Here is an 18,967-nt window from a genome sequence, read left to right as displayed (position 1 = left end):
TCTGAAAAGGAATTCCAAGCACTGATCTTATGAAAATTCCAAGAAATAAGAGAAGAATCAACTAGAACAAATGAAACAAGAAAAAATGTTCAGGATCTGAAGGAGATTAATAACTTTTAAAAAAATGTAACAGAACTCCTAGAAATGAAGTATTCTCTCAATGAAATAAAAAACAGAACAGAAAGCTTGAGCAGCAGGCTAGAGCAAGCAGAAGAAAGAATTTCAGAACTTGAAGTAGCCTTTTTGAAATAAGCCAGGCAGACACACACACACACACACACACACACAGAAAGAAAAGGAAAAGGAAAAAAGAATTTTAAAAAAGGACAAAAACTTAAGAGAGTTAGCAGACAACCACAAGCACACAAACATTAGAATCATGGGTATTCCAGAAGGGGAGGAAAAAGGAAAAGGCATTGAAAACTTATTCAAGGAATTAATAACAGAAAACTTTGCAGTATGTGGAGGGATGCAGACCTTCAGATCCAGGAAGCCCAAAGATCCCCAAACAGATCCAATCCCAAAACATCCTCTCTAAGACACGTGATAGTCAAGCTGGCAAAACTCAAAGACAAAGAAAGAATTCCAAAAGCTGCAAGAGAAAAACATCAAGTCACCTATAAGGAAGCCCCCATCAGACTAACAGCAGACTTCTCAACTGAAATCTTACATGCCAGAAGAAAATGGGATGATAATTCAAGGGAGTAAAAGAAAAAAAATTTTCAGCCAAGAATTCTCTACACAGCATGGTTACCCCCAGGAATTAGGAAGAAATAGTGTATTTCCCAGACAAACAAAAATTATGGCAGTTTACTACCTCGCAACCAGACCTGCAAGAAATACTCAAAGGAGTCCTTTGTCTGGAATGCGAAAAATGATGATCACTATCATGGGTTTACAAGAAAGAGCAAAACCTGCTATTTAAACCAAAATGCAAATGAGGAAGAGAAGTAAGCTAAATCATGTCACCTGAAAAATCCACCTAACTTTGAAGATCAAAAATAGAAGGGGAAGAAAAGAACAAAAGACATTTGAAACAACTAAGCAAAAAGCAATATTATGACAGGAGTAAAGCAATACTTATCAATAACAGCCCTAAATGTGAACAGATTAAATTCCCCAGTCAAAAGATACTGACTAACTGATGGGATTAAAAACCTAACACAACTATAGGCTGTCTTCAAGAGACCCACCTCACCTATAAAGACAAACACAGACTAAAGGTGAAAGGATGGCAAAAGATATACCGTGCAAATGGCAAACAAAAATGAGCAGGAGTAGCTATTCTTATACTGGACAAAGAAGACCTCAAACCAAAAACCATAAAAAGAGATAAAGAAGGCCATTATGTAATAATAAAGGGATCTATCCAGTTAGAAGACATAACAATCATAAATACATATGCGCCCAACACTGGAGCACCCAGACCTAAGAAAAGTGATAGACCTAAAAACAATGGTAGTGGGTGACCTGAACACCCCTCTCTCAGCTTTAGACAGATATTTCAGGCAACATATCAACAAAGAAACACAGGATTTAAACTACACCTTAGACCAACTGGACCTGGCAGACATCTACAGAACTTTTCATCCAGCAAGTACAGAATACACATTCTTCTCATCAGCACATGGAACATTCTCCAGGACAGACCACATACTATGTCACAAATCAAGTCTTAGAAAATTTTTAAAAATTGAAATCATTCCAGGTATCTTTTCAGACCACAGTGGATTAAAACTAAAAATCAATAACAAGCAAAATTTTGGAAACTACTCAAGTGCATGGAAACTGAACAACAGACTCCTGAACAGCCTGTGGGTCCAAAAAGAATTTAAACAGGAAATCAAAAAATCTCTTGAAACTAACTAAAATAAAGGTACATCATACTAAAACCTGTGGGCTACTGTGAATGCAGTACGAAGAGGGAAGTTCATTGCAATAAATGCTTATATCAAAAGAATGGAAAGACTTCAAATAAATGACCTAACACTATGCCTAAAAGAACTAGAAAAACAACAACAATCCTAAAGGTAGTAGATGGAAAGAAATAATAAAGCTCCAGGAAGAACTAATGAAATAGAGACCCACCACAAAGTGATACAAAAGACCAATGAAATGAAAAGTTGGTTTTTTGAGAAGATAAATAAAATAGACAAACCATTAGTGAGGTTAACAAAAAAAAAAAAAAAAAGAAGAAGAGAGAAGACCCAAATAACAAAAATCAGAAATGAAAAGGGAGACATTAAAATCAAACCACATAAATGGGAAGAATCATTAGACATTATTATAAACACTGTAGACCAACAAATATGAAAACCAGGGGGAAATGGATAAATTTCTGGATGCATACAAACTACCAAGACTGAACCAAGAAGAAACAGAGAACCTGAACAGACCAATAACAAGCAATGAGATTTAAGCAGTAATCAGCAATCTGCCAACAAAGAAATGCCCATGACTGAAAGGTTTTACAGCTGAATTCTGTCAAACCTTTAAAGAAGAATTCTATAAGGCCAGCAGCCCCCTGATACCAAAACCAGATAAAGATACTACAAAAAAGAAAACTGTAGGCCAATATCCTTGATGAACATAGTTGAGGATGCAAAAATCCTCAACAAAATATTAGCAAACGGAATACAAAAAATTAAACAAAATCAAAAAAAAATTATATAGCATGATAATTTAGATTCATCCCAGGAATGCAAGTGGGATTCATCCAACCTAAGTGTTCATAAACAGATGACTGGATAAGGAAAAAGTGATATATATACATAATGGAATACTACTCTGCCATAAAAAAGGATGGAATTCTGCTATTTGCAGCAACATGGATGAGTCTGGAAAAAATTATGTTAAGTAAATAAGCCAGATAAAAAAAAGAGAAATACCTCATGTTCTCACTCATAACTGGCTGATAGGAAGGGAGGGAGGGAGGAAGGAAGGAAGAAAGAAAGGAAGGAAAGAAAGAAAGAATCACAATAATACTTTGAACTTTCAAAAAAAAAAAGATAACAGAACAATGGTTATTAAAGATGGGAAAGTGGCAGAGAGAAGGGGGTTAGGGAGAAATTAGCAGTCACAAAGTTTAATGACATTTTGTAAACATGAGTATACTAATTATCCTGATTTGACCACCACTTACTGTACAGATGTATTGGTATTTGATTCTGTACCCCACAAAAATATGTAATCAATTATGTTTCAATAAAAATATGTGGAAAAAAATAAACAATTACTTCCCTGTGTCTGAGGAATTCAAGTGATCCAGATGTTCTCAACTGGGTAGCTCTGCTAATCTCAGCCAGACCAGGCTCACTCATGTCTTGGTTGATTTCAGCTGGCTGGCCTGGGCTAAGGTGAGTCAGCCCTGCTGTGCGTGCTTATTTCCTCCTGGGACCGATGGATTAGCCTGGACGACTTCCTTATGGCAATGGAAGAAGCACAAGATAGCAAACCCAAGTCCAGTTTAAACCCCTGCTTACACTAAGTTGGCTAACACACTGGTTGCCAAAGCAGGTTACACAGCTAAGCCTAAAGTCAAGAGACAGGATACATCATCACACCTGCAGTGGGAGGACATTTCAAAATTGTAGGGAAAAGGATGTGGATACAAGGAAGTGTGAATTGGGGCCAAGTGATGCAATATTGATCCATCACGTCGAAGCAAGCTTTACTCCAGTGATGCCATAGTCGTTCAGCGTTAAAAACAACAACTAAATAATATATTGTAATAACTGAGAAAATCAGATGATTACCCAAGTAGACGACAAGATGTCATTTGACAAAATTCAACACCCGCTAAAAAGAAGAAGAATTAATATATCTTAAATGCAATAAAATGATGTGTACCTCAGTCCAGGAAGCCAGTATTTTACTTAATAGGGAAACATTAGATAGTTTCATACTAAAATTAAGAATAAGATAAAGATACTACATCCAAAGCTAATTAATATAATACTAAAAAATTATCTAAGTAAGTTAGACAAGAGAAAGCAATTAGAGGACTCAGAATTTGAAGGGAAGAAACGATAGTATTTTATTTTGCAAACAAGAGTTTATATCTGATGAAACCAAAAGAATCAATGGAAAAACTACATGAATAATAAGACAATTTATTGAAGTACCAGGACATGAAATTAACATTCAGATATCAGTAGACTTTATGTAGACAATAAGTTCTTAGACCACAAAAGTGGAAGAGAATAGCTCATTTACAGAAGAAAAAAAAAATCCACACGAAAATTATAAAAGACTCCTAAAACATACAGTAATTTTCTCAAACAGATATCAATGAAAGCAAAGCATCACCTTTTTCCCCTGGAGTTAGACAGCTTGAATGTAAACATCAGTTGAAAAACAAGCCCAAAATGCCAGAAAAATGCTGAGGAAGAACAGTAACTAAGAAGCTAGCCTTTGAAATACTGCAATAAACTAAAAAGCCTCTGTACTTAAAACAATGTGATATTATCATCTGAATAGTTGGGGAGGGCAACTTTTGAAAAGATTTACTAGATCTCAGTGGCAGTTTAAAAAGTTTTTGAGGAAGAGCTCCATCTGCTTCTTCCCACATCATGGTCCTCAAATATAACTACATTTCTGAATTCCATCACCATACTCTCATTTGTTCTTGAACTTCAACAAACGGAGTTGTGCCCGGCTTCTGTGCTCATCATGCCCTTGAGAGTCCTCCGTGCTGTTGCATAGATCAGTAGTGCATTCTTTATATTGCAGTGCAGAGTTTATTGTACAAACATACCACACTTTCTTCCACTACTGATAAACTATTGCGTTGTTTCTAGTTTTGGGCTATTATGACGAAAGCCACTGTGAACATTTCTTTTCTTTTCTTTATTAGAAAATATTCATTGACTAAAAAATTGACTCTCTAGTGGTAGTTGTTTCTCCAAAGGAAGGGAAATAGCTCTATCAGAGGACCTCAGGGTATGAGAACCAACCACTAGAGCAATTTCCTGATCTGATTCAGGACTGGCGTGGGTGGAAACAGTTAAGGCTTCTCAAGGAGAAGGGAGGATTTTAGCTAAGTGCTTTCTGGAAAAGTAGCAGACTATGACACTATTAAATAACTCATCACAACTGAGCCTGTCATCGGGAGATTCAAGTGGGAATGTGTCCCCAAGAAATACAAATTGTTCCCCAGTGAGCTAATTTCTGTTAAAGAAAGAAACACTTTCTATCAGACAAGGAAGAGAAATTTGGGAGCCCAGACAGCCTATCCAATTGCCCAGAGTGACATGCAGGGGAGAGGCAAATGTTTGCAGTCAGAGGGACTAGAGCTGAAATCATGATTTAGGATTGTGGGATGTAAGCAATTTTTGTCATTGCTCTTGGCCCTGTTTCTTACACTGAACATTTTTATGAACTTCTGTTGGTGGATCTAATCACTCATTTCACTTGGGTCTATTCCTAGTCTCCCTGCTAAGTCAAACCGTGCCCCTGTGATGAGACTGAGAAGAAGCTCACAAACCACTTGTTAAAAAGATTGAACCAACTCAGCAGCAACATTTTTCAGACACTTACCGAGCATTTGGGTATCCTCTTTTGTGAATAACCTGTTCAAGTCTTCTGCCCATTTTTTATCAGGCAGTGTGTGGTGATGGAATTGATCTGTGAGAATTCTTTTTATGGTCTGGACACAAGATCTATGTAGGATGTAAGTATTGCAAATATCTTCTCCCAGTCTTCAGCTTGCTGTTTCACTCTCTTACGGATGCATTTTGGTGGACAGACATTGTTAATTTTAAAAAAGCCCAAGTTATCAATTTTTAAAATGGTCGGTGCTTTGGGGGCCATGTTTAAGTAATCTTGGCCTATCCTAAAGTCGCTAAGTCATGCTATGCTTTCTCCTGAAAGTTTCATTCTTTGACTCTTCAAATTAAGTCTACAATTCACTTTGAATTTGTTTTCTGTTCTAGGTTTTGGGTACGTTATGAAGGAGTAATAGAAAGAAAAACTTAACAGAGTTTCAGAATTAGAGTTAAATATTAATGGAAATTTAGAGTATTATAAAAGAGGCATCTCAGAAGGGTGCACAAACATGTAAACTTTTAAAGAAGTGTTGTTGAGCTAACTGGGGAGCCCTATGGCAAAAGACTGAACCAGATCAATTTCTTACAAGGATTAATTCCAAACGGAGAATCTAAGTTTTAATTTAAATCAATAAATATTAGAAGGAAGCATGACTGAATTTTCCTGTAACTAAGGGCAGGAGTAGTTGCTCAACATCGTTAATTATCAGAGAAGTGAAACATATCACTTCACACGTACTAGAATAGCTGAAATTAAAATGACTGACAATAATTGGTGATGGGGCGTGTGAGGAGTAACTGACACTCTGGTACTGTGCTACTAAGACTGTATGTGGGTACCACCACTTTGGCAAACTATGTGGCAGTTTCTCTTAAAGTTGTGCATATTCTACCCTCTGGCTCATAAATTTCACTCTTTATTACCCACACAAGATAAACGAAAGTGTATGTCCACCAAAGACTTCCACCAGGATGTTCACAGTAGCTTTGTTCACAACAGCCCAAACCTGGAAACAATTCAACGTCCATCATGCAAGATGTATGAGAAATTACATTACAACGTATGAGAAATGGATGTATTACTTCCAGATAGCCAGCAAGGAACAGAAGTTTGGATCTACCGTGAACTTGTCTGCCAAACTCAGGAAAACTGCCCAGGACAAAAGGGTCTTGAGTGTGCATGCCCCATTTTGTACCACAGCTGAGGGACCCCAAAAAGCAGCCTGTCCTTGGTTCTATCCCTCAGAGGCCATGTGGTACACTGGGCAAAGCTGTGAAGGGCATCCTGCTTCTACACGGAGAGTTTGTGTAGCAATTTGGAGGCGATGAGGAAAGTGGGGAGGTGACGGTGGAGGTGGATGGCAAAGCAGGAAAGACATAGAGATTAGGAAGAAAGAGGAAAACAAGAAAGTTGTGAGGTACCTTGATTGTACAAGTTGACAGGAATCATAACATCTCCTTGTGAGCTGTGAATGCCATAGAGGCTGGGAAGTCCCTTGTTTGCTGTCTCCTACTAATGTGTTTAAGAATGCAGTTTGCAAATGCCAGAATATCACAGTGACCAAGTCTGAAGTGGGCACAGTCTGCTGGTGTAAATGACTTTGGATCAATAAAGGAAAATCTTCAGTGTCTGCCACCCACTTTGTAGCTATTTCTGCTTAATCATTGTAGAGATACATGGGAATCTTAGATAAAAATATTTGCAAATTTTTAGCTGATGGTTTCTAGGCTATGTCAACTATCAAAGCTAATCAAAAGGTTGTAGAATGGTCTTGCTTAGATTTTACTCTACAGGGCCTCTTAGGGCAGACTTCTTGGAGTATGGAAATGCCAGTCCCCATAGCAGGAGAAATCCATTGTTCAGAACCATTAATTATCCCCTGACCAAGGAAGGAGCCAAGCTGAAGGCACCACAAAGGGTGACACTGAGTGTAAGAGAGAGCAGGCGTACTGTCAGGACACACAGGGCAGGAAAGGAAGGATAGGCAGAGAGTGAAGAGCGAGAAACTCCAGTGACATTCTAGAGTGAGACCTCAGGAGGGCAGACGAGTCATGTATTACATTTTGTAGTTACAGTAATTGTAGTTGCAGCATTTATGAACATAGGTCCGATTGTTGAAATCGAATGTCATGTCTTTGCAGAACTGCTGACACACCATATATGATAACTGAAGAGCTTCATCTGTAATAGGAAAGAAGAATAGAAAATAAGCCCGGGATCTAAGTTCTCCAAGGCGAGTCAACCCAGCACTAGTGTCATCAGTGAAAATTTAATCAGGCAACTGCGTAGGTGCAAGGATGGCTTCCACACTTATACTCTCCAAAGGCACCCAGGCAGGGAGATGTAGAAATCTCTGGCCAGCTGCAGGGGTTGTTTGCCTGAGGTCTCTGACAGCCATCAATGCTTTGCGGAGCTGCTTCATTCCTTCCCTGTTAGAAGATCTAATGCTTTAGAGTCTACAGACTCAAAATCTTTTTGCTCAGTTTTACCGGAAATACAGAATCCCCCCCACCCCCCGCTTCCTGTCTCATTTTCCTAATCCCCTTCTGTCTGCATGCAGAGGGACCTGTGCCACCGTGCTCAGGGGTGAACTGCACATTGCTTTTTCTCTTGGGATGTAAAATTGCTGAAGCACTCTCCTAAGAATTCTAAGAATCGCACAGCACCTCCGCAATCCTCTAACTTACCCTGGAAGATCTGTAAGATCATGCATGCCTCGTGCTTCTGAGCAATACAGACACCAAAGCCTCTTCTACAGCGATCTGCCTGGGTGCGGAGGTGGCATGTGACGCACTTCAGTGATTTCGCTGCTGGAGAGAGCACAGAGCTGATGTGAGGCCAGGCAGAGGCAAGGACCTGCAGAAGGCAGGTGCGTGGACAAAGAGCTGGTGGTCATGTATTCAGGAGAGAAATGGTTGAAACTCCCACCAACTCCTCATCCCAGAGTAATGACAAGAAAATGCCGTTGTGTTAGTAAGAATATTCTGGTCCCAACTTTAGCCCATTTAACCTGGATATATTTGAGTAAAAATCTAGCCTCCATGTCATCAATTTCTCTTGCTTAAAAATGGTGCTATGCATCCTGGCCTGGGCTACTTGGCAGGGCTGTAAGATATGTCAGTGTGATAGTGAGGGTGAGTGTTTTAAAATAATTTACCCAAACTAGTGTTAGTATTATGGGGTTTCTCACATTGGCATTGTTTTGTGTTGTATATTGCCACTTCAATGTTATTATGTGACATTTTCCATTATTTTGAGCTTCAGACTGAATGTATGTAAAGGCCCCATGGACTCCTGGATTGTAGCTCAGTCAGAGAGAATCCTTTATGAGGTTCTGTGGGGTGACCTATTCAAAATACGGGTTTAAGGGGTTTGTTTGTTTGTTTGTTTGTTTGTTTGTTTTAATTAAATCTCCACCTGGGGCACTTAAGTGAGAAAGGAAGGTAGCATTTATTGGGAATCTCATTTGGACCCAATTCTTTCAAACTATCTGATTTAATCCTCACAAAAGCTTTGCAGGCAAGTATTATTGTCCACATTTCTCAAATGAGCAGCTAGAGGTATAGAAAATTTAAGACTGTGACTGAGCCATTTTTTCTTTTTTTTCAAATCTGTCTGATTCCAGGCCATCCAATCTGTCCTCTCCTACAGTTACTGTGGTAATACAAAGTCCCTGAAAAGGGTATCAAAAGCCATTGTCTGGCACTAAAACAAACCACAAAATTATTTGTTATAGACACACCGGCTCTCCCAGCAAAGGGAACATAGAGTTATAAATAGAAAGGATGTCCTAAGGAGAATCTTACTAGGGTTTTGGATTATGTGGAGTGATAGGGACAGAGGGGGAAGCAGGAGGAAAGGACAGCCATAGAGGCTTGTGCACCTGGAGAGAATGGCAGAATTTTGAAAAGGACAGAAAAGTTGGCAGAGAAGGCAGAGGGGGAGTGCTCCGAAGGCCAGCCTCCTCTTCCCCATAAACGTGGCCAAAGTACAGCCCTGCACAGACACATGCTACACCCTTGAAGGTTTCCTGGGGCTCCCCAGATCCTGTCCATGGAGCCCAGTTCTCAGGCCTGGGACTCACCCACACTGAGGCAGAAGAGGAGGAAGAGCCACGAGAAGTGTTTGTTCATCCTGATGCAGAAGTCTCTAGTGCAGAAGAGAAGCAGCCACTGGCTGCAAGCGCAGGTCTTTGGGCTCTGGGGAAGAAACTTTCTCCTTTTTCTGAGGCTGGTGATTATTCATGCCTAAGGGGAGTCGGTCACACAAGATGTTCTCCTGGAGCTCAAGTTCATTGGCGGTCCTCCCCACTGCAGAGAATGATAATTAGTAAATGTTGGGATTTGCACTGAGCTAACTTTTTTTTAAACATGAAATCTTTATCCTAGTAAATATTATGAACATAGTGGTGTATTATTATTCCTGTCCCAATTTCACAGAGGAGAAAATTAGGTTTGGTGAGTCCGGAATCTTATCCATGGTCACATAGCTATTGACTGATTGTGCCAGTACTCAAAGTCAGGCTTTCTAATTCTTTCTCATTCTACAGTTTTTGCGACCATGATTCAGTGCCTCTTTGAGATTTATTTGTACATTCAGCATATATTTATTGAGAGCTTTTATATGCCAGACACGGTCTCACGGGTGAGAGCAAAGCTGTGAGTGAGGCAGACAGGCTCTCCCAGCCCCTCACACTATGAGTGAGAATAGGAGAGTGAAAAACATGAAAAGACAGATGGTCTCTGCTCAAGCTGTGCCTCCAACTTGGAACTTCTGATTCTCAGCCCAGAACTCTTTCACCTTATCAGAAATATGTCCTCCGAGGCCAGCCACCGCTTACTTTGTGGGGCTGTGAAATCTCCCCGAGAATTATCCCACAGCTTGATCTTTAGCAAATTTCTATTTTGAGTCTGGCTAGTTTTGTCCATGATTTAGGTGTCTGTCTCTACGAAAGCTGCCTCAGTTAAGGTTCCCATGACTACGACAGATCCTGGCATTGCAAGTCTCCTAAACTTGCCAGTCAGCTGATGGTACTTTGGCCAGAGACACTAGAAATATTCTATACCAAACTGTTTTAATGTCATCAATGTGAGCAATATGTTCATCATAAACATTTGGCCTCACAGTCAGCTTAACCTAAGAAAATCTGCTACTCCCTCACCCTATCCCTCTACCCCCTCCCTTTTCCTCAAGGCTGGTATGTTCCTATACGAACGTCTGGTGTGGGCCAACCCCGTGGCTCACTTGGGCAAGTGCGGCGCTGGGAGCGCAGCGGCGCTCCCACCACGGGTTCGGATCCTTTATAGGGACGGCCAGTGCGCTCACTGGCTGAGTGCGGTGTGGATGACACCAAGCCAAGGGTTACAATCCCCTTACCAGTCACACACACACACAAAAAGAATGTCTGGTGCAACTCACCTTGTTCCCCTATCTCTTACCTTTCTTTCATGCTGGTGAATTCCAATAAAAACATCCTGTACAAAGCAAAAACAAAAGAAAAGAAAAGAAAAACAAACAAACAAAAAAGAAACACTAAGCCATTGTGGAATGCTGAGTGCTCAGAATAACTGCCCAACCCCATCCCAGACAAACCATAGAAAGCCTCTGCTAGTCTGTACAAGGGCAGAACACTGATCTTTCAGTTTCCCCTCCAGGTTTGCTGGAGTAAACGTTCTTGCTAGATAAAGTTTGGCTCGGAGTCCTTTATGCTGTTTTTCTTGCTGACCTCAGAAAAACATATTGTCTGACATTTCTAGACATCAAATGAAGATCGAGTGAAATAAGGTCTTCAGTCAAATGCCATAAAATGTACAATGTTTCTCTTCTGAGATGAGCCAGAATGTGGAGTCCATCTTTGCCTAAGAACTGAGCCAGAAGACTCAGGGACTTAGACATAAGGCAATTGGTTGTCTGGAAAGAAGTGATTTGAGAATGGAGAGTTAAGGTTGTGATGTCTTTGATTCTAGTTTTCTATTCTACCATATTTCAGGAAAGGATGTTTGGAAGTGGATGGCATTTTTCAGAAAATTCCCAGGCTTATTTATACAAAGGGCAAACCCCTGAGCCTTTGGGGCTCAGGTTTACCAGACTCTCATGGCATTTCATTCCTCACTTGTTTTCTGTGCTTTATCCTCTGTTTAAAGATAGAGAGTGACACAAGAATCAGAGCACAGGAAGCAGACAGTCCAGGTTAAAGTGCAGATGATTTGCACAGTTTTTATTCTTCACCTTTCAAGGTTTTCTTTGGCAGATGCTTTCTGAAAGGCCCATGGAGTTTAGAATGTCCAGTCTACTGAATTATTCCTAGTTAGAATTCAGGAATTTTGCATCCAAATATTGGCATCCTCTGGCCTAATCCTCATCTTTCCACAGTACCTAATCCATCAAATTTTGTCTTGTAAACAATTGCTTTCTTTCTTTATCATAAGGTAGGAGAGGACGGGCATTAGAAACCTATTAACAGAAGTAGCAAAGTCAAGATGGCAGAATAGACAGTCCCCAGTATCACTCTCTCCCACAAATAAACCAATTTACAACTGTAAAATTCAACAACAGCCAAGCTGATTGCCACTAGAGCTCAGGGGAAGAGGAGGAGAGACCTATGGAGTGCATGAAGGTGGGAGAAGCCACAACGAGAGAGTGAAAAAAAACCACTCCAACCATTCCATGCTGTGGCTGCTTTAAAGCTGGAGCTGCTGAGCACATGGAATAGGAGCCAGCAAAAGCTGCAGCTGTGCCTCCAGATGAAATTGCTTGCAGGCAGCAGGGGAGAAGAGGGCCTTGGCAGCCCCCAAGCCAGTAGGACCACTAATAGGGCTCCTGGACTCACATAGGAGTGAGGAACCTTAACAATTGAAAAAAAGGAGCCACTCAGAGGCCAGTGAGTCATCACAAGGGACCAGTGCATGGCTCATCCCATGGTAAGTGTTTGCAGCATGGGTGGTGGGGGAGATGGGCCCACCAGGGGAACACTGGGGCACAGCAAGGATGGCTGACTGGCACTCCAATCAGAGAAGGACCACTCAGAGCAGACTGGTCAGGAATATAGAATTGCATGGGGTGCAGTTTGATGAAAAGACTCAGACCCAGATCAGAGATTCTGCACAACCCAGGTGCACTGGGTCTCTGGAGAGCCATAAGTACCTACAAAGTCAACCATTAAAACCTGAGCTTCACAAACAGCCTTTCCTAGGGAACCAGCAGTAAAGCAGCAATTTAGCTCAACCACACAGCTCAAGTACTGGTCCCCACAGGAAGTACCCTCATTTTAGAAGTAAGCAAAGGACAAAAAATTACTTCTGGCCCAGGTACACTACCAGCACCTCAGGGCCACCAGGGGACCTGAGGTATGGAGCCGGGGACTGGACTGCCCCACACAACCAGGCACACTGCCAGCACCAAGGAGCATGCCAAAGACATCACCTCCGTGTGGGTGTCCCACCACAGCCACCACGATAAGCAAGGCTGCCATGAAAGAAGATGCCACAACCACCACGCAGATGGTCCACCAGCCACTGGAGTGCATTGACACAAGGAGAGTCATCAGCAGAGACCAAAGAAAAGAAGGGGATGTCTCTCTCTACAAAGCCCATTCCAGAGTGACAGAAGAAACATCTGCTCTATGATAATATTGGGGGATCTGAACACACCGCTCAGCATTGGACAGATCATCTAGGCAACAAATCAACAGAGTAACCATTACTCTTTCGGATGGAGAGAAGAAATCTAGGGTTATCAGAGGTGGGAGGGGGGAGGGAGAGGGAGACAGGGAGAGATTGGACAAGGGGCATAAAGAATAAGTATGATTTGTAACAATATATATGCTAGTATTATTGATTTGATCAACATATGTCAACGTTGAGCCCCCAAAATAAATATGTGTACTCAATTATGATTCAATAAAAATTTTTTTGAAAAAGTTGTAGTGTGGTATGTGGAAAACAGAAAGAGCATTTCCCTGGGAGTCTGAGACCTGTGGTTGATCACTATGTCAGTCATTGCATCTCTAGTTAGTCACTTATCTGCAATATTACGTTTCAATTACTTTTAGGGCCCTTTACAACTTTAACATTTTATGGTTCCATGACACAAATCGTGAGGATGGGTACCAAGTTCTGTTCTTCTGAAGTGCCTGGCACTCTTCTTGGCACCACTATCCACAATGCCACTGGGTCATTGGGCACAGCACACAAATAATGTGCCCCATCCCTAGAAGGCCCTCTCCTTAGCATGGGTGCCATTTGCCCTGCTCTGTGGAGGAGAAAGCAGAACATTGTGTGCTCTTGTTCATGGTCTGTCTTGGCTCTGGGGTGGGTGACTGAGATCTTGGTGATATCACAGATGAGAAGTACTCTTAACTTGTGCTTCTGAATGCTGCCCTTTGTTTTGGGGGAATGGACGTTAGCATAGAGTCAGGGATCTGGCTGCTTTGTTCTTTGGTTCCCTGGGGCAGCACTCGTTTTCCAGAGTGTATATGGAGACTGGGGTGAGAGATAATGACACTTTAAAATAATCTGGTGAAGGGTGCCTGCTTGCATGGCTCAGAGAAAACACTTAGAACACACATCCTGCCCATCCCACTCTAGTTGCCGGTGGGGAAAGAGGGGAAGGAAAAAGAGAACATAACCAAGATTTATCGAGTGCTTACCACGTGCCACACACGAGGCTAGCTGCTCCCACAGATCATCTCGTGGGGCCTGCACAGCAACCTTGTGGCAAAGTGTCTGGATAAAAGCAAAGCTGCAGCTCAAGCCTAGATTGCTACCACTTAAATTCAGTCTTTATTTACCCTATTGCTGTTAACATGATGCTTCAGATGAAAAGTCGCAATGGATAATAAAAAGTCGCGAAAAGCCCTTTCAGGACCATTTATGGACTGATTGATGCATTTGAGTATCAGAGTTTTCTGAGTACCTTATCTCCATTCCTGAGTTATGTTTTATTGATACTAGGTCCTGGATCCTCTTAGTTTACCAGGTCCATGAATATGATAGAAAAATTTATATTTTTAGTTTTCATTAACTTCCAGCTGATATGAATCATTTCCTTTTCTGTTGAACTTTGTCAACAAACTGCAAGAGTATTAGCAGTGTCTGAGACATTATTACCAAAAGACATAAGCAAAAGATCAGGAATTAAATGGTCTCAGTTGCATCTTTAGACTTGCTAGGACACCAAGGTCACCATGGTTTTATCTGAGTGGAAACATCATTGGGAATGGACGTGCAAAGCCAGACAGAATAGAAGAGCATCTTACTTCTGTCTGTCCTGAAACTTCAACTCAGGATGTGGGTTTTTCCAGATAAGAAAGCTCAATTTGACAAAGTTGGCACAATTCTTCTTCATCCTTCAAATCACAAGATTTGCCATTTTACAAAACCCCTTTCTTGGGACTTCTCATACATTTTATCAGCTTGCTAAATGATAGAAGCTCTACCTTACGGGCCAAACTTCAGTAAACTTGGTTAGAACTGGTTTGTGGATGGCAACAGAGGAACCATTTTCCGAGGCAAATGGAATCATTGACATTTTCTTCAAAATCGGAAGCAGTCCTCAAGGAACCGGCACTTTTGCCACTGTCCTTCATTTTACAGTTGGATGAAACTAAAGGCATCTTTCAAAATCACCAGTTCCTCTTTTTCCTTTGGGTTTTGTTTGCTCTCTGTATGTTCAAGACATCTAAGAATTCTGATGTCAGGAATCTCTTGGAATTTGCAAAAGTCAGAAACTTTTTGGCAGTGGTAGAAAGGGGATTTTATCATACACAACTGACCGGAAGCAAAAATTTCTTTTCTCTTTTTGCCGATGGAGCAGGATCCTGCAGTGTTTGATAACCACATAGTTCTGCTTCTTTAGTGAAAAAGGAATCTCATTTTACGACAGACATGCACTGACAACAAGCACTGTTCAAACAACTTTAAAAGACAGTTCTGTCATCATACAAAACTGCTCTCAGCTTTATCAAAAGCAGGTTTCTAAATCACCACATTGTAAAGGTATTGCTTGTGGAGAATAAGAAGACTTCTCTATCACCTAGAAGTTCCCTGGCTTTCAAGAGGACAAGTCTTAAAGTAGCCGTTCCAATAAGAGAAGTTTACTTTTTTTTTTTTCCCTGAAAGAAAAAGAAAATCTACTCTTGAAATATTTTGAAAATGAACACTTGAACCTTAATCATGGCCTGGCTTACCTGAAAGATACTTTTAACCACCTGAAGGAGATCGATGTTTCAATTCAAGGTCCTGAGCTTATCGTTAAGGTGTTACTGAAAAAATCAAAGCTTTCTTGGCTAAACTACTGATATGCAAGAAGAAGGCAGAGGACAACCTTCTTGCAAACTTTTAAGTGCTGTGGAATATTCTTTACCAGGATAGAACTGAGATTAAAAAGTACTTTTTCAATTAATTTGAAAGGAGACATCTGTGATTATCTGGAAATAATCCAGAAATCTTTTGAAAGTCAGTTCAATTTTGATGGCTTTAAAGTTGAATCAAGGAATTACAGTGTTTTATTTTCTTTCTTTTTTAAAAAATAAAAACATGTTTTTAATGCAGCATCAACTTTTCTCATGAGATGAAATAGTTGAATATAAAACGGCAAACAAGTATTTAATAAATTAATGATCCTAAGAAAGGAAAAGACATTTATAGACAAATAATTCCTCTAACAATTGTAATACAGTCTTCCTTCATTATCTGTGGGGAATTGGTTCCAGGTCCTTCTGTGGATACCAAAATCCATGTTCAAGCCCCTGATATAAAATGGCATAGTATTTGCATGTAACCTACACACATCTTCCTGTATCCTTTAAATCATGTTTAGATTATTTATAATACCTAATACAATGTACGTGCTATGTAAATAGTTGTTCTACTGTGTTGTTTTACTTAATTTTTTTTTATTGTTGCATTTTGCTTTTGTTTTTTTCAGATAGTTTCAGACCATGGTTGGTTGAATCCACTGATGCAGAACCCACAGAGGAGAAGGGCTGATGTTGTAGATATCCTGTTTTATATCCTACACATATTGCTGTAATCTGTGCTTCCTTGGGCAAGTCACTCAATAACCTGAAGTTCAGTTTCATCATCTAAGGTATCACATATTTGTCATGAGGGTTAAATGACATTACACATGTCAAATGTTTTTTAAGCAGTAGAGTTTCATACAAATATAAAGTTATGCACCTTCACAGCTATCAGTCAAGTAAAGATACTTATTCAATGAAACAAAACACATATAAAAAATTTTAACAATGTATAAATATATTCACAAGATAATTTGCTGATTAAAAGACTCCAACAAAGTTTACAGTAACTACAACAGAATTTACAGATGCCTTCAATTGTTTACAGACTGGTTTGGTTTACAGTCACAAATATTGCTTTGTTTGAAGAATGATCATTAATACAAATTCATGATTTGCAATACTGCCCTTATAGCAAAAAAAAGAAAAAAATAGATTCATCAAATAAAATGTCTTTCATGCATTTATTATGCCAACTATTTAAATGATTATTCTTATTATGACATAAGAATAATACTCTTTTAGTGGTAAAAGATAGATTTTATTAGCTTAAGGACCACTGAGGAGCTTCCAGATAGTTCCAAAGCAAAACCTGGCTATCCTTTCTGTGAATAGAACCACAGCAATCTCTGGGTAGCCCTTAAACATAAACTATGATGACTCCATTTATATTAATTGGGACTTAAGTAAATGACTTGTTACAAATAAAAATAAACAAAATTTTAGAAACTATTTAACACCACTGGCCCAAATTTGGCTTTTACTTGCTTGTCTATGTCTAAGAAAAAAAAGTTCACTGTTTATTAAAATTAACAATTATTTCTAACTTATACATAAGCCAAAGTACTCACTCTTACCATGGATGCAAAACTTACTTCTGAAAATAATCTACAGAAATAATATGTAAACACATAGAGTTTTGAAACAGACTAAGAACATCCTCCTATGTTCTATGGATCAAAATGCAAAGGTCTCTATTACATATGTAAATGAACACAAAATTTCATTAATTTGGGATATACTGATATTACATGACTATGTGCATATATATGTACACCATAAAATAAATTTTGACAGTGTTTCTAGTGACACCATACTTTCTAGCCCCAACTGCCAGAAAGAAAATAAAAACTTAATATGAAAACTACTTTTTTTTTTTTTTAAATAAAGTTTTTCAGTGGAAAAACAAACCCAAGACTCCCCTTTGCAACATGGACTGAGCTCTAAAATGTTCAGGGCCAAGAATCTCTTCAGTTGTTCCCCAGTGTAACAGAACTCATAAGCTCCCTCTCTCTACTCAAGAACTCTGATCCTCTCCAGTGTTTTGTCTTAAAAACTACTTTCCAAGATACGAAGTAGCCATGCTGGTTAAATTCTTTCTGCTACCCACTTTGCATCTGATGTAACCATATAGGTTGGCACCTTGGAGCACCACACCCATGATAACTACTGCCAACCACTTCACTCTGAAGGAGAGGAGAGCACTGAAGGCAAATACCACCCACAGCACTACACAGGCAATAAGCCCTGGCCAAAAGATTCTACACTCAGCCTCTGAAACACTTTTATTCTCTTGAGTAGATGCCTTCCTGGACACAAACACCCAATGGCTCTTTCCACCCTCATCAATATGATTCCACCAGTGTAGGCCAACCATTGTCTACCTGTGACATTCTTTACTGACTAAAAGTCACATGACAACAACAAGATAATTGTCACAATGCAGGCAATAAAGCTGCTGCTGAGCAATTCACAGAGAAGATAGACTATAATTGCACTGACTTGAAAGAATAAATGGAAAAATGGATGTCTGATTTGGGATTTTTTTGGCCTATTATTTGTCTCCTCTTCCACATCAAACAGTGAAATATCTTCAGTGTCATCATTACTGTCCTGCTGCAACATGGTGGCCCTGCACCCAGTGTTTTATTTTCTGGTGTAAATTGTGTCTGACATGTAGTACATAGTCAAAGGTGAATGCTTTATCTTAAGACAAAGCAGCTGCTATTTTTGGAATTAAAATTTTTTTTTTACCTTTTATTAGGAAATTATTTTAAACCTATGGAACAGGTTGCAAAAATAAAAATAATACAAAGGATATCATTTATCCTTTACCCAGATTCACCTGCTGTCCACACTGAACCCCATTTGCTTTACCATTGCTTGCCTTCTCCCTCTCCCTGCAACCTCTCTCCCCACTTTCTCAACCAGTGAGGGTAAGTCACATACACCATGGCTCTAGATCTCTTAAAAATACTTGAATATTTATAGTATTTATTTTCTAAGAATAGAGATACTCTCACACAACCACAGTGTGGTTATAAACTTCAGTACATTTAACATTGATACAATACTTTTATCTAGTCTTATCACTCATATTCTAATTTGTCATTTGACCCA

General features: G+C 39.7%; 2 protein-coding genes across 2 annotated transcripts; both read right to left on the bottom strand.

Annotated features, from left to right (window-relative positions):
• Positions 1-7,603: 7,603 nt before the first annotated feature.
• Positions 7,604-9,680, bottom strand: PATE3 (prostate and testis expressed 3). Its single transcript, XM_063092790.1, has 3 exons — positions 9,632-9,680; positions 8,235-8,357; positions 7,604-7,728 (listed from the first exon to the last, which is right to left on the bottom strand). Exons 1-3 carry the CDS (start codon positions 9,678-9,680, stop codon positions 7,604-7,606), a joined length of 297 nt encoding a protein of 98 aa, XP_062948860.1.
• Positions 9,681-17,903: 8,223 nt separating this feature from the next.
• Positions 17,904-18,472, bottom strand: LOC134376797 (Golgi apparatus membrane protein TVP23 homolog B-like). Its single transcript, XM_063095321.1, is given in 2 exon segments — positions 17,904-18,226; positions 18,229-18,472. Coding segments are annotated over 2 exon segments (567 nt in total).
• Positions 18,473-18,967: the final 495 nt, after the last annotated feature.

This window comes from Cynocephalus volans, chromosome 4, assembly GCF_027409185.1.
Source record: "Cynocephalus volans isolate mCynVol1 chromosome 4, mCynVol1.pri, whole genome shotgun sequence".
Classification (NCBI taxonomy): domain Eukaryota; kingdom Metazoa; phylum Chordata; class Mammalia; order Dermoptera; family Cynocephalidae; genus Cynocephalus; species Cynocephalus volans.
This window is presented reverse-complemented; position numbering and strand designations above follow the sequence as displayed.

Coding starts and splice junctions, on each gene's coding strand:
- PATE3 (XM_063092790.1), bottom strand. CDS start 9,680: ATGAACAAACACTTCTCGTGGCTCTTCCTCCTCTTCTGCCTCAGTGTG. Junction 8,358..9,631: donor CCTCTTCTGCCTCAGTGTGG/GTGAGTCCCAGG, acceptor TGCTCTCTCCAG/CAGCGAAATCACTGAAGTGC. Junction 7,729..8,234: donor GATCTTACAGATCTTCCAGG/GTAAGTTAGAGG, acceptor TTCCTATTACAG/ATGAAGCTCTTCAGTTATCA.